Here is a 16,669-nt window from a genome sequence, read left to right as displayed (position 1 = left end):
CTAATACCAACCTGTCACACCCCTATTTTCCACGTGTCACCGATGGGCCCGGTGGGGAGTATCGTGACGTAGTTGATGACATCATAGTCAAACAACACAAATTTAAAATGCACAGCGAAGTAAAAGAGAGATTTATTTCAACCAAATAAAATTGTAATATTTAAGTATCACAATTTGTTGAAACAGATCCACAGGCGGATCAAAATAAAGAGGAAATATGGTTAAACAGATTTTGACATCTAAGCTTGCGAGACTTCTAGTTGATGCTAGGAGAGACCAGCCTATTACGCGTAGTACCTGCACTTAATCTTTTGGGAAAATACGTCAGTTTGCACTGGTAAATACAATTTAACTGACTCATTTTGAAAAGGTTTGAAAATTGATTTGAATGCACATGGTACAAAAGGTTTTTATAACTTGGGATAATTATTTGAATATAAACTTGTAAAAGATTTACATGTTTCTTATGCGTCCAGTAGGGGTGTGCGTGGGTCGGTTTGGGTCGGTTTTGACCAAAAACCATAACCATAACCGCGATGTCGGTTATTGAATAATCATAACCATAACCGATCGGTTATGGTGGTTATGGTTATTCGGTTTTGATGGTTATAGCGGGTCGGTTATGGGTGGTTAACCGTGTATTTAGCCTAGCTAAAATTAGCTTATTTTTTTAACATGGAATAAATTGTTATTGCATATTTATATATATATTAGTATATTACATAGTATTAAAAAATACATATAATCTATAATATTAATAGCAATTATTATCGAATATTCAAATAAAGTTATATGATACATTCTATTAATTCAAATACTAATTCAACCAAAACCACAAAATGATATGAAAAACTAATAAGTACTATAAAACTTCAATTAAAAACATCAAATAGTAAAATATGGTGAAAAGTCCTAAATCCTACAAAGATTTATTACATGTCGGTTCGGTTCGGTTATGGTGGGCATGGAAAAAATGATAACCATAACCGACCCGCTACATTCGGTTTTCAAAAAAACATTAACCGACCCACCGGTTTTTTATTTGGTTCGGTTTTTTCGGTTCGGTTTTGTCGGTTAATTCGGTTATGGTTCGGTTAATTCGGTTTTTTGCACACCCCTAGCGTCCAGTAGCCCGGGTCTACACCGGGTTAAAGGTCAATAGACACACCACATGATATAATCCCGCAACGGTTTATCCCAAAACCGGTGGTTATACCTTAATAATTAATTATGCACAACGGGTGTACGCCTACACCCGTATGCTTAGGTCGTGGCCATTTCGTAAAATGATGCCAAGGATATCCAGGACATGGTCATTAACCCCCCAAAGGCTTTAAGCAAACAAAACAATTTAAACAGGACATTTCAATGATTTAACCTCTATTGGATCAAAGATTCAATGCCCGACCAAGCGGTATTTTTATATACCGTACCCCAAGCCCGTATAGGGAAAATAAGTTAAAGTATTTACCTGAGTAAGTAAAATCACAGAAGCAAGTGCAAATATCTTTCACTGGATCTCCTATTCTGGAACGAAGGTTTATAATAACCTATTAGAATCCTAACGGGTCTTTAATTTAGCCTAAGCTTAGACCGGTTAGTTTTAAAGAAAGAATACGGTTCAATCGCATGGAAGGCGAAGACCTGTTTTGAATGTGGTTTTGACGCGACAATCTTTCATGCTTGTTTAATATGGGTAACATAATCACATTCTGGATTTTGAGACAAAAAGGATATGGTTTGACCCGTTTCGGCTAAAATGTGTAAACTAGTTACATTAGCCGATCTGAACGCGCAAGTTCATAACGAGTAATCATATGAATCATATGCAAGTTCCCTGAGTTAATATGCACTAAACATGTTGTGATATCAGTAAGATATCTCATATTATGCCCGAAATGATTTTAAACACAAACTATGCCTCAAAAGGGCATTTTGGTCATTTTAAAGGGTATAAAAGAGTTTAATTTGTAATCTGAGTTACAGGTCTAATTTATTTAATAAATATACTTAATTTAATAAGTTATAACAGTAGGGTATCATATATATGTGAAATTTATCAATTAAAACCCTATTATGCACCGAAGGGGCATTTTGGTAATTTCACATAAGCCTAAAAGGTTAAAACTGGAAATCTGAGTTTAAAACTTTTGATTACTGTTATAATACAAAAATTTGCTGAATATATCAGTAGGTATCCAACTTTATATATATAAACTAGTTTTGATACATACTATGTCGTAAAAATGCTTAAAAAGGCGATTTGGAGCCATTTCCGGGTTTTGTATAGAAAGCTGATATTTTTAAAATTCCAGAAGACTCAAAATAATTTATTTATCATAACAAATCAGTAGAAAAAGGCTTGGGGTCAAAAGGATTTATAAAACTCATTTTATAGCCCATAAGGGCAAAACCGGCAATAACCGAAATAAGCCTAAAACTCTAAGCTATGCTCAGCCTAAAAATAAATAAAAATCTCCAAACATCTCAAAATATTATTTTATATCAGTAGGTAATAAGTTTTGTATAAAAATTTGGGTTTAGATAGGCTATATGCTAATTACGTCAATTAATTACTAAGAATGCTTCTAATTACGCTAATGAGCATAACTCTTAATCTAGACCTCAAACTGATGTCAAATTTTAGGTACAAGTTTATAAATCAGTAACTAAGGTGTCTATCCTTTTACATTTTCAAAAATCATAATTTAAGGTCATTTGGGCATAATGGTCAACATATAAGCGATTAACGGAAACATGCATAAGAATTAGATGTCTAATGAACCAAGTTGTATAATCACAGAGGGTTATACTAACATGAAAATAGGTCCAAAAGAAGCTCTAAGGCAATCCTAGACTTGGCTTAAATGGGTCAGAACTGAAAGTCAAAGCATAAGTCAAACTATGCGACTTTCGGCTCTAAACCGAGCCTAAACTGAAAATTCTCGGGGTGTAGATGTTTAGACATGTTCTTACATTACTTACCAAGTTATATTAATGATAAAACAGGTTTCATGGATCCTACATTGCTAATTATGCATTAATTTGAAAATAAGTATTCTGTTGACTTTTTAAAGTAAGCTTTGACCCGACAATTGACATAGTTAGAGTGGGAATTTGAGAATACCCTTTTAAGGGTTTATTACCCACATAATTACCCACTTATAGGTATTTTTAATTCGAGATTTGACTGAGTGATTTATGAGTAATCTCGAAGTCAAATCTTAATTATAACGGTTTGACTTTTAGCTAATTAACTAAGCTAAACTGAATTAGGAAGGGTTAAGGACACTTACAAGAGTCCTAATTACGACTAGAGATCACTAGGAAGCTTGAGGATGATCAGAGGAGCTCCAGAAGTGCACTTGTGAATGTTTGCAAATTAATGAACAAACTTGTCACAACCTCAAGTCCCTTATATATTGAATTTGATCCCTTAAGATCATGCCAAAGAGGTCTACCAATGTTTCCAGAACAAGACAAGTGCCCCTATTGCATGAAAAACCATTGGAGAGGGCTGTGGTATAAGAAAACAACCATCTTAAGTCGGTTAACAGACCTGTACTGGCAGCTGCAGGTGAATTCTGTCGCTGGGGTACTCTAGCGGCCCGCGTAAGGTTACCCTGATACCTTACGCGCCCCGCGTGGGGGTCCAGAAAAGGTTAAACAAGTTTTAAACTTTGCATTTTTGGACCCTGGTCCTTTGTAACGTGGTTTTAAGTGCCAATTTTGCAATTTCAGCCCTCTAACTTGATTTCTAAGGACTTTAACACTTATACAAACTTTTTCAAGTCCTTGACTAACTTTGAGATCACCCATAAGGTCTTAGAATTCAATGTTGACGCTTTTAACCCCTCGTATACGAATTTCATCATAACTTTCTCATACGTTAACGAAACTTTATGAAATTTTTATCACACAATCTAGTGAGCATAATTTATCGTTACAAAGCTTCGGGTTTGCCAAAAGGTCACTAAGAGGTATATTTTAAACATGTTGACACATTTAGCCCCTGTAATTTGTAATCTCTCACTTTCTTTCATATTTAGCTCCGTAGGATCCATGATTTATTCGTTTAGAGGTATAAACATCTTGTAGGGCTATTTAAAAATATATTTATCCATTGTTGACACTTTGGACCCTTATATTCACATAGTTTCCTTGTTTGTCAACTTTAGTCCCTCTAAAGTATTCTTTCATAGTTTCAAAGCTTACGACACGTGTCAATATATTATTGGACATGAGTTTTCGAGGTGTTACACCAGCAGATCACGAACAACATTCTGGCCTGAACCACTGCCCACAAAAAACCCAGATCCATGAAGAACTAGAGGTTCTTCGTGAAGGAGTTCTTTACTAGAGGGTTCTTCGCCAGTGGGTAGTTCTTCGGCTGATGCATGTTCTTCATCTCCTGTTCTTTGTGAACATGGGTTCTTTAGTAGAAAGAGGTTCTTTGGCAAGGGAGTTCTTCGCAGGGGGGGGTTTCGGCGAAGGATTTTTCTTGAGCAGGAGGTTCTTCGGTGGTCCAGATCTAAAGAAACCCTAGAGTTTCTTCAACAGCCGCCACCCCTTGAAGAACACAGCGAAGAACAACATCTGCAGATCTACAGATTTGACGAAAAGTGCCTCAAAGTGATGATGAAAACTTGATAATTTTGGTGTGCAACATAAAACCCAACCCTTGTGTATGGTCTGTTTCATCTAGATCCATACTTTTCGGGTCCAGATCTGAATTTTTCTTGTTTACGCCACATTTACATTTTGAACAAAAACACCACAAAAATCACTAGTCAAGAGCACATGTGACTTAGCAAATGGTTAGATTTACTAAGTCGAGTACCATGGCTCTGATACCAATTGTAGGATCGTGATTCGGGACCGAAACCCATGATTATGTTCAAAGAGGGAAGATTAGAGACGGATAAAACAACTTTCTTGTATAAATCCGGTAGCATAACGTTACAAACCGGCCCGATTACAAGCTAGCCGAAGCATACCAAAGGAGCATACATCCGGGGAGAGACCAAGTGGTGATCTCTCCCCCAAGTCTAAAACCTTCAAGTGTTGCAAATGACCAAGGGTTGGTATTTATAGCCACACCCCCTTCACTTGCAAACACACACGGTCAAATGAATAATCCTTCCGTTTGACCACTTCAAACGAGCGGGTCTATACACGTTCGTTTGACCGTTTCACTAACTATTACATAATCAGCATAAAAATAATCTAATATATTCGAACAACATCGGACACAAAAACAGCACCAACAAGTATGTTATTACTACAAATTTCTTATTTTTTTTAAAATCATTACGTGATTACACATTCAATATGATTTGTAATAATTGATATAATTATAGTTATGGTTATTACGTTATTACACATTCAATAATGAGAACTTAATTGTTTATGCTTTATTGCATGATTAAATTTGTAATATATGACATTACGTAATAGGTTGATTGGTTAATATTTTATATTACATTTATACTTAATACATGGGTAGACTTGAAACATTAGGCATTTTGTGAAATATTATGTAATATATATTTGTTTTTTATTAAAGATATGGTTAGTACGTAATTACGTAATCAATTAGTGGGTTTTCACACAAATAGTATAATGAAATTTTGTAATAAGATAATAGGTATTCAAAATCACGTAATAATACATAGCCACCTATTGTTATGTAATGATACATTATCATGTAACGTTACTCTTGTTTCAAGAAAAAAATTCAGATTACGTACTAGAACATAATCACGTAACATTACAAAATCACATAACGTTATAACTTGTAAAGTAAAAAAAAATTAAAAATCAAGAAAGCTATGACAATAACCTACTCCAAATTAAAGAGAACGAAATACTCGATAATACGTAGAAATTAAAAAAATATATATATTATCATATGAAAAAGTTATAGTCATTTGAAAATTGTAAGGAGAGTGGGTTTATAAGTCACCAATATTAGATTTTGCTACTTTGTCATTTCCTTACTTGTTTCCCTTATTTTGTGTCATGTGAATTCTTAATTTTGGGCCACTTAATCGTAACTATAGTATTGTTTGATTAAATATCAAAATCTTCTCTTACACTCCTAGGAATTGAAATATTATGTATAATATATATTTTGTTTTTTATTAAAGATATGGTTAGTACATAATTATCTAATCAGCTAGTGTGTTTTCACACGGTAAAGAAATCCTGTAATTACATAATGGGTATTCAACATCACGTGATTACGTAACGTTAGTAATAACGTACTGATACATAATTACGTAACGTTACATTTGATTCAAGAATAAAATTCATATTACGTACTGGAACATAGTCACATAACGTTACAAAATCGCATAACGTTATAGCCTGTAAAATTAAAAAAAAAAAGTAAAAATTAAGAAAACTATGACAATAGCCCGCCCACTCCAAATTAAAGAGAATGAAATAGTTGTTAATACAGAAAATCTTTTTAAAAAAATATTATTATATAAAAAGTTATAATCGTTTGAAAATGGTATAGCAAGTGGTTTTATAAATCACAAATATTAGATCTTGCTATTTTGTCATTTCCACACTTGTTTCCGTTGTATTGTGTCATGTGAATTCTATTTTAGGGATTAGTTAGGGGGTGTTTGGCCTAGTTTTTTTTTTTTTTTTTTTTTTTTTTTTTTTTTTTTGCTTATACTTATATTTTAAAGTAGCTTATGCTTATTTACTTTCATTTGATAAGCTATTTTTAAGTGTTTGGATTAACTTATATTCTAGAAGTTGATAATTAATAATTAATCTTTAGTTGTTTGTTAAGTTATTTTGTATTATGGGAAGGGGTATAATATAATTGTGTGTAATGAGTAAAAAACCATCTTCTTCAAATAAGCTTTTTCAAATAAGCTAAAAAACCATGTTCCCATAAGCTTCTTGGAATTAGGTTATATAAGCTAATAAGCATAAGCTTAAAAATCTAAACCAAACACCCATTAGTGCTTATTTTGTAAAAATAAGCTAAAAAAGCTATAAGCTTAGATAAAAAAGCTAGGCCACACACCCCTCTTAATCTCAGCTATTGTATTGTTTGATCAAATGTAAAAATCTTCTCCTACACTCGTACAAATTGATCCTATTAGACCACCCGTAGTGGGGCGGTATTTTTTAAAAAAAAATTGAAAAAAAAACGCCCCAAAACACCCCCCCCCCACTACAGCCGGCGTTATACGGCGTTATTTGGACGTTGGGCCAGGAGATGACCGTTGACAACGGTCAAATGTGTTTGTTTTATTTTTTTTTAATTCAAAAATTTACCCACTATATATATATCAAGCCACTTTCTCCTATTCTTTATGAAAAAACTCTCACTTTCTCTCCTACTTCTTTTATATTTTATACAATTATACATCCATTCCGACCCCCTTTTGGTGTCCCCGCAAGACCCATGAACCCGAACACATCTCCTATTTTTTATAAAAAAAACTCTCACTTTCTCTCCTACTTCTTTTATATTTTATACATGATCATTTGCTTAATTATATATGCCCAATTTTCTAATTACTATGATATAAATGCTTACAACCACTATTTCTTTATACAAATATAAGATAGATTGATTATACTTTAAGGGAGCCGCTAAAATAGGAACCACCCCCAGTTGTAAGAACCACGAGAACCATTCTCAATCAATTAGATTCAGCCACACATAAGGGTAGTTTGGTCATTTACTACCAAATGTCATTTCCATATATCTCTCTTCATTTATTATGTCTGACACTCTCTCTCTCCCAACTTTTTCAACATTCTCTCTCTTTAAAGTCTTTATAACAGACTTTTTAATTCATCTCTCCCCCAAAATTTGAAATCATTCTCTCTCTCCCAAAGATCCGTTCACCACCATCCTCCGCCCCTGTACCCGTTCCTTCTCCGGCCACAACTCCGGCGGAGCTAACAACAACTACGGCCAAAACACCGGCGGAGCTAACAAGATCTGAACGGGGTGTGGCAGTGGTGTACGGTAGGGTGTGGCGGCAAGGTTTAGGGCAAGAGAAAGAAAATGGGGGGGGGGGGGTTGTAGTGGTGGTCGTTTGTGCGACTTGGGGTTTCAGTGGTGGAGAAATGGGTTTTGCCATGTCTTCCGATCTCCGACGCCTCCACCGCCACCGCCTCCACCACTGATACATCGTCAGAAGTTAAAGGTATGGTGTCGGCGGTCGGAGTCGCAGTCCGACGTGTTCTCTGTCCGGTTAGCATATCTCTACTCGTCTCCATTCCAGATCTGTTAGTGGATCTGATAGTTTTTCTTTAAATCTTCCTTTTCTTTTGTTTTTCCGATGATTAATGGGGTCGAAGACGATGATGTTAATGAAGATGGCAACCGGCGCCGGAGTTACCAGCGGCGGCGGTGACTGTGGTGGTGCGTGGTTTGAGTTTGAGCAGTGACAGCCGTGGTGCTTGTCTTGTTCACGGCGGCGGTAACAGGCAGTGGAAAGCTTCAGTTTGGTACATGTTCACGCTCGGATTAAGTTTGGCTCAACCGGATCAAGTTCTGTCGACTATGTGGGTTTGATGGTTTGATTTTTTGGTTGAGTTTCTTTGATTTTTTGCCTGTGTTCTTGTTTTTCTGGAGATTTTGATCACTGGACTTTTGTGGGTTTGATATGTTGGATGTGGGCGGCGATGATGAAAAAAAAACACCGATTTTGATGACGATGGCGCGGCAAGGACGGCGGAGGGTAGGTTTTTTAAACCTGCAACCCCTCTTTTGCAGCCTTTTTGATTATCCGTTAATCTGAGCCAAACCCCGTTTTTTTTCGAGATAGACTTTTGTTTTGATGTAGTTGGTTTTTAATTTCCCCCCCCCCCTAGTCGATGATGATAATGATATATCTGAGACATCTCCCTAGTTTGCGATTTCTGGGTGCGTTCGTTTTTGCGTAAAAATTTTTTTGTAAAAAAAAATTAAAGCGTAAACTTTTTAGCGTAAACCGTAACTTTTTTTTTAACCTAAAACGTAAAAACGTGAAGCGTAAAACATAAAAAGTTTTACGTAAAATGTAAAACGTAAAAAGTTTAACGTAAACTTTTAAACGTAAAATGTAAACTTTTTAACGTAAAACGTAAAAACGTTAAACGTAAAATGTAAAAAGTTTTACGTAAAACGTTAAAAGGTTTACGCAACACGTAAAAAGTTTTTTGGCGGTCGTAAAACGTAAAAAAGTTTTACGTAAAACGTAAAAAGTTTTACCTAAAACGTAAAAACGCAAAAAGTTTACATAAAACGTAAAAACTGTTACGTAAAAAAAGGAGTAAAAAACGGCGTTAAAAACGTAAATTACGTTAACGTAAAAACGGCGCGTTGAAAAAACGGCGTTAATAAACGGCGCGTAAAAAACGGCGTTAAAAAATTGGCGCGTAAAAATCGGCGTTAAAAAACGGCGCATAAAAAACGGTGTTAAAAAATTGGCGCGTAAAAAACGGCGTTAAAAAATTGGCGCGTAAAAAACGCGTTAAAAAGTTGGCGCGTAAAAACGGGGCGTTGAAAAAACGGCGTTAAAAAACGGCGCGTAAAACAACGGCGTTAAAAAATTGGCGCGTAAAAAATAACGACGCTTGAAAAAACCCGGCGTAAAAACGGCGCGTCAAAAAAACGTAAAACTTAAAAAGTTTAACGTAAAACTTGAATTGTAAAAAGTATAAAAAAACCTTTAAAAAAATCTGAATTTTAAAATGTTTTTAATAAAAAAGTTATGTTTAAAAAATAAAAAGTAATATAATAATACAAAAAAACAAATAAAAAACAATAAAGACAAAAAGACAAAATAGAGTTATTTTACCAAATTACCCTTTTGGATTATAATATTAAAGACATAATAAGACAAAAACCATTTAATATTAATTTTTGTTACTTTTAATCTCATCCATCAATCTTGTTGATCTAAAGGCTAGAAAGTGGTTCCCATGATTCTTACAACTAGAGGTGGTTTTCATTTTAGCGATCTCCTATACTTTAATTTATACAATTATCTATATAATAGCTAACAAGGTTAACTAATCTGATGTGAGTGTGACTTTGGTGCACGGGCGTACGGAGTTTTTGATGACTTTGTCGTATCGACGCCACTATCTCCGAAGCCGGAGTTGTTTCTCTCACAAGAAGGGCACATGATGCGGTTACCGGCTGCCGGAAATTGCATGTAAAGATGAGCCGGGAGGCCGCTGGATTTTATATCTTTGAGTTGTTGAATTTCCCTTTTTAGCCTTAAGTTATCACTTGTTAGTGCCTCACAGCACTTCTTCAGTAATGCACTTTCTACTTCATTTTGCTTCAGCTTTGTCCTACGAAATTAAAGATACCAATAAATAATGGTTACACATAAAAGAAAATAGTATGTGTTAATCGTTTACGTAGCCTATGGCTTTATACCCCAGTGACATTTTGAGGTGGGATAAGATTTTAAGACCAATAGGTTCTAGGTTCGTTTCTCACAAGGGGGTTTTTCTCATATTTATTGGTTTTTCTCCTGAATTATTGTATGGACATTATGCATAGTGCAGATGGATGTGATCAGGTGCTTCCCTGATGACACGATGATACTACAGTGATCCAAATTTGACGTTAAAAAAAATCATGTACGTACTATATTATGATATATACTAGTATTAGTAGAAAACCTAATTTATATAATTTTAAAGGTTTAATAATTATAACTTCTAAAACATGATATATAATCTTTTAATATGTATTGTTAACTTTTTTAAAACCTACTAACTGTTATAAGTTTTTTTTCATATGATAATAATATTTAGAAAAAAAAAATTCATCATGAAAACGATTTTTTAATTTAAATATAGTATTGTTTTAATGGGTGGAGATACAATAGGAAGTTTATTTGGCTAGGAAGGATAGGAAGTGATCTTGACCATCCATTAAGTTAATCAAGGGCTAAGATTAAATCAGGGAAATTGAAAAGAAGAAAAGAGGCGCGTGAGTTTGTTCAAGGGCATTCTAGTCAATCCAAGCCAATAGTTTCTCTCTCCTCCAATTCCCCCCCATTTTTTAAACGTTAATAACTCTTTCATACGACATTATTTTTTTTATAAAAATTGCACCAAAAAAACGAGCGTTTTTTTTATCTTTAAAACGAGTATACTATTGCTATATTTAAAAAAAAATTAAAACCCAGTTGCGTAAAACGCAATAGAAAAACCACAGTTACGTAAAACGCAATGAAAAAAAAACCTAAAAAATGACATTTTTCTAAAACGCAATACACCAAAAACACAAAGAAATGACTTATTTGTAAAACGCAATGGCCAGAAAACACACAAAAATGTCTTATTTGTAAAACGCAATGGCTAGAAAACACATAAAAATGTGTTCTACCTAAAACGCAATACACAAAAAACACAAAGAAATGACTTATTTGTAAAACGCAATGGCCAGAATACACTTAAAATGTCTTATTTGTAAAACGCAATGGACTGAAAACACATAAAAAAGTGTTTTACCTAAAACGCAATGCACCAAAAACACTAAGAAATGTCTTATATGTAAAACGCAATGGCCAGAAAACACTTAAAAATGACTCATTCTAAAACGCAATGGACTGAAAACACCTAAAAAATGTGTTTTACCTAAATGAGCCAATTTATGGAAAATTACTTTTTCTGATGCGTTTTTAGTACAGCAATTTAATCGAAAAAAAATTTTCCGAGCTGAACCCCAGCCAGGGGCTGGCGCCCCTGGGACCCCGCTACCGGGGGCTGCTGCCCCCGGACCCCCGCAAAGATCGTAAAACGCAATGACTAAATCAAAACCCAGATCATGAAAATGAAATTAAAGAATTTCTTACATGGATCGAAGCCGATTTCTTCATCAATTGACAAAATTTGAATGATAGAAACACTTATCAACGCTCGAATCGAACGAATCGAGTGATTATCTCCAAAATCACCGAAAAAAACGAGATTTTTTTATGAAATTAAACTGGGTTTTCTTCAAAAAAAAAAAGCTTAAGAACACGTTGATTGGGTTTTGAATCATTGATTGGTGATGAAAATCGCACTATAATGTAGTGATTATTGAGATAGAAAGTGAAGAAATAGTTGAAGATGGTGGGTTTTGAAAATGGTGGGTTTTTGAATTTACTGGGTTTTGAAAAAGGAAGAAGGAGTTGGATTGACTAAAATATCCTTTCTCTTTATTTTAAAATTTGCCACATGTCATAATCCTATGAATTCCTATCTTTTCTAGCGAAAATTAACTTCCTATTTGATCTTTTCCCTTGTTTTAATTAAAAAAATAACATGTTTTGATTAAAAGTATCTGTGTTCATTGTCGAATTGTGCGGACACCCCTCTACTTATAAACATTATATATTTATACTATTTTTCTTGAGTAAATGTCACTTAATAGAAGTTTAATATATTATAGTCTTTAAACATGTTTAATATAGATATATGTAAATTATACATAATACTGTTTTCTAACATGTTAAAGTAATAGGGATAAATGTTTGAACGCGACTTATATTTTTGCCCGTATACGGAAAAGATATCTAAACTGTGAATTTGTTACCAAAAATAAGACAAAATTCGATAAAATTACCTGAAAGTTTTTTGCCAAATGAAATATATATGCCATCTTATTTTGACAAAATAATTGACATAGTTGTTTGTTTACCTCTTAATGGAGCTCTTAATGGTTTAGACATCTTACTGCTTCAGCACTTAATGGTTCAGACTGTTTGTTTTGCGAGCAAATGTCTGAATGGTTCAGAGATTTATTTGCTTCTCAATGGTTAAGAATTATACAGAGTCTGAATGGTTAAGACTTCTAATCTGAATTGGTCAGACATTTGCCTCTGAACGGTTAGGCATTATACTGACTCTTGATGGTTCAGACCTCTTACTCGTTTATCACTTAACCATTCAGAAGTTGCCAAAAAGCCCCATAGTGAATTTGACAAAACAATTGACATATGTTTAGTGAATTTAGTATCGCAAAATAGGTTTAAAAGATTTTAAAGAAACAAAATATGTTGGCAAATATTATTGACCCAAGTAATATTTGTTTAAAAACGAGGATATCGAGATTTGATTCTTTACCTAGCTCGTCTATTCTGAAACCATACTTCAACTTGTCGTGGCCGTAAATTAAGACTTTTTGCCAGGATTAGCTTCTCCTTCTAAATAAATGAACGTAACATTAGCTACACAAAAACACAACAAATATGGTCGCTAAAAAATATTTCGTCACTAAAAACGATCGGTAGGTATTGATTACTTACGGGGTTAAGGGTAGTATGTTGTTTGAAGCTTTCTTCCAACACAAAAGACTGTTCTTTTGTAAGTCTAAGTTTCTTCCGCGCACCACCATCGAATTCATCGCGGTCCATATCCACTTCTTTGCTGCTATCGTCTATCTGTCTCTTTGCACTCGTCGAGTTTGAGTATGAAGAAACCACGCTACCAATCGAAGGTAAAGGTTGTTGAATCAACTTGGCTAGATCTTGATCTCTACCGAACCCTAATATTAAAGAAGGAAGAGGCTGATCCAGTTTGATCACCGACCTCTTTTCGGGCTGTTGTCTACTCTTATCTTGATTGCGCTCCCAATCGCGATCTCGGTCATGGTCTTGAGGATCTAAACGATGTTTTATTGGAATATCATAACAACCTAAGCTTAGATTTAAGCTTGTGATACAAGAAATCTCATGAACCATGCTAAGAAACCCTACTGAAAATGGATTTTGGTTATGCCAGGAAAGGTGTTTTTGTGTGTGTTTTTGGTGAATTGAATAGAATAATTATATACGTGAAATAACATTAGAGTAGGATGGGGTAGGGGGCCAAAGGTCATGGTTGATTGGCGAAATAGGAAAGAATTATTCCAACCTTTTACCCTTCATTGTTTGCAAGTGCGGTACTTCTTTTCTCTGATTTTATAATGATTTTCTGCAAGTAATATAGTATAATATAAAAAATCAACTGTTCATTAATGAGTTGCCGTTACTTTTGTGTACATATAAACATCACTGGATTTGTAATCATTTTATTTGTTATGTTACTGTATATTAGAATTTTTTTAAAAGGTAACGAATTTATATAAGGGTGTAAGAAGTGGTTAAACACTTGAGAGTGACAAACTAAAAAATCAACCAATGAAAGTGTGTCATGTCAAAGTGGTAAACTATGCTAAAAGTGTTGGCAATGGTTTAGACACTTGATGAAGTGGTAAACTATTTTTTTTTTAAAAAGGAAAAAAGTGTGATTGGTTGAGATTGGAATATACCCCACCCCACAGACCCCCTCTCTCTCTCCTATCCTCCCTCCCCGCATCGTCATACCATCCCCGATCCACACAAGTCACCGCGTCGGCAAAGGGTTGACGACTGTGTTTGCCTCGCGACAACACCCTTTACCGACTCCACTCCGAACACCCTAAATAAATACCAGCAAAAGTTGAAGAAAAACATACAAAATCTGGATTACAACATTGAAACAATATCAAAGTCTAACCAATCACCCCCGCTAATGATCTTAATCTCACTCCTATTTGTAAGCCACAAGAAAACATCTTCCTTTATTAAGTCAACCAACTTAGTAACTGGTATCGCGTTGCCATTAAATTCTTTATCGTTGCGAGCAAGCCGTAGTTTCCAGAAGGTAATTACACACTATCCACCATGGTTGGGATTCTAACCCACCTGAACACGTGCCACCACACAACCCTAGTAAGAAGACACAAGACAAAAATGTGGTCACTGACACCTCCTGCACGTCGCATCTGCAGGAAAGAATGCTCGAGACTTGCACACCTCTTTCTTATAATGCAGTCTTAGCCGTTACTCTACGCATCTTAGCTCGCCACACCAAATAGTTCACCTTTAACGGTGCGCAAGTGTTCCATTTGAATGGTCCAACCTGTATCACTATGAACTGAATCCCCTGATACTTAGCTCTAGACGGAAAAGTTTTGTATAAAAATTTACCCCTGCTTTATTATTCCAGACCCACTCATCCTTGTGTTGATGGAGCTTTATTTGTTGAAAAAACCCATAAGATTACCCAGTTGAGCCCACTCCCCTACCGAAGCCAGATTCCACACCCAATCCCATTTCCACAGAGTCGCATTACCCACAATCTCCACACATTCAGAAACATTTGCCATCTTATCTGGAGCCGACCAAAATAATAGAGGGAACTCTTTGCTTATCGCCCCTGACGCTACCCTTTCATCAGGCAAGAAACGAGTGGTATTGCCATTGCCGATTACAACTTTTAGCCTGTCTTTCACATGCAAACCCACCTTAATGAGATACCCTTCCATTGACCTAATATCTTTCCAATAACCCGATACGTTCTTGTCTAAGGGAATTAAAGATTCACCCCGATGTGTCCCATGAATAGCGGATATGAATTTGGTCCAAAATTGGTTCGAGTTTTTTCTAAGTCTCCACCACCATATAGTGATAATGGCGACATTAAGTTCCCCCAACCATCCCAAACTGAGACCTCCCATGCTTTTCGGCTTAGTCACCTTCTCCCACCTTTCCCATTTAATCTTACTCCTTAGCCACGTTTTATCCCAAATGAATGACCGCATAAGTCCCTCAAGAGTGTTTAAAACTTATTTCCGAGCTTTAAACACACAAAGGTAGTAAGAAGGAAGACTCCCTAAGATAGCTTTTGCTACAGTCACCCTTCCGACAAAGAAAAGGGTCTTCGCCTTCCACACAAATAGTTTTTTTTTCTGAAATCTTTAATAAACGGCTCTCAAAATTTTACTCTTTTTAAATTTACACCAATGGAAAGGCCAAGATAAGTAAATTAAAATTCCCCCACACAACAGTTAAGAACCTTTGCGAGCCGAACAATTTCCACATCATCAACCCCAACACCATAGAAGTGACTCTTGTGGAGATTAATTTTCGACCTGGTTCGCAAGTGAAAACATCTAAAAGGACGAAATAAACTTACCGCATTTTGGTCAGGCCATTCGTCTAGAAAGATGACATCACCTGCGTAGAAAAGGTGGGTCAAGATAGGGCCATCATTTGGAAGATTCACTCCTCTAGATAACCCTTTCTTCAACACTCTTTTCATAAACAACACCATAACCTCCATGGGGAGAATGAATAAGAAGGCGACAACGGATCCCCTTACCTCAACCCCCTTTTGAACCAATTCCCTTATACGCTTATTAATGAGAACCGAGCCCTTCGCAGATTCGTGGCACCCCGACATCCACTTCCGCCAACGATCATTAAAACCCATGTACTCCAAAACCCGCAACAAGAAATTCCAATTAAGAGTGTCATAAGCTTTCTCGAAATCTACTTTAAAAAGCATCACCTTTTTTGCAATATTTAGCCCACGAGACAACTTCACTCACTAGCTTCCATCCAAGATGTTCCTTCCTCCTACAAATGCCTATTGGGTCGAGGAAATAAGACAATGAATCATTGGATTCAACTAATTGCGAACACTTTTGCAATAATCTTGTACAAAGACTCGATAAGGAGATAGGTCTAGAGCCTAATGTTGTTTGCAGGTTGGCAACGTTAATATTATAAAGAAACTCTGTTAGTTCGGTTAGATTTATATATACAAGGGAAGCATTAACCAAGTTGAATTTGTTAAGTATAAAAAGCTATAAGTTAAGGGGTTGTTTTTG

General features: G+C 35.4%; 1 protein-coding gene across 1 annotated transcript; it reads right to left on the bottom strand.

Moving 5' to 3' along the window:
• Window positions 1-9,880: 9,880 nt before the first annotated feature.
• Window positions 9,881-13,888, bottom strand: LOC110878225 (homeobox-leucine zipper protein HAT9). Its single transcript, XM_022126494.2, has 3 exons — window positions 13,281-13,888; window positions 13,099-13,178; window positions 9,881-10,326 (listed from the first exon to the last, which is right to left on the bottom strand). The coding sequence occupies exons 1-3, from the start codon at window positions 13,713-13,715 to the stop codon at window positions 10,035-10,037; spliced, it is 807 nt and encodes a 268-aa protein (XP_021982186.1). The 5' UTR covers window positions 13,716-13,888; the 3' UTR covers window positions 9,881-10,034.
• Between the last annotated feature and the right edge of the window lie 2,781 nt (window positions 13,889-16,669).

The sequence above is a fragment of the Helianthus annuus genome, chromosome 9, assembly GCF_002127325.2.
Source record: "Helianthus annuus cultivar XRQ/B chromosome 9, HanXRQr2.0-SUNRISE, whole genome shotgun sequence".
Classification (NCBI taxonomy): domain Eukaryota; kingdom Viridiplantae; phylum Streptophyta; class Magnoliopsida; order Asterales; family Asteraceae; genus Helianthus; species Helianthus annuus.
Note: the sequence above shows the minus strand (reverse complement) of the source record. Positions and strands in the feature narration are given on the sequence as shown.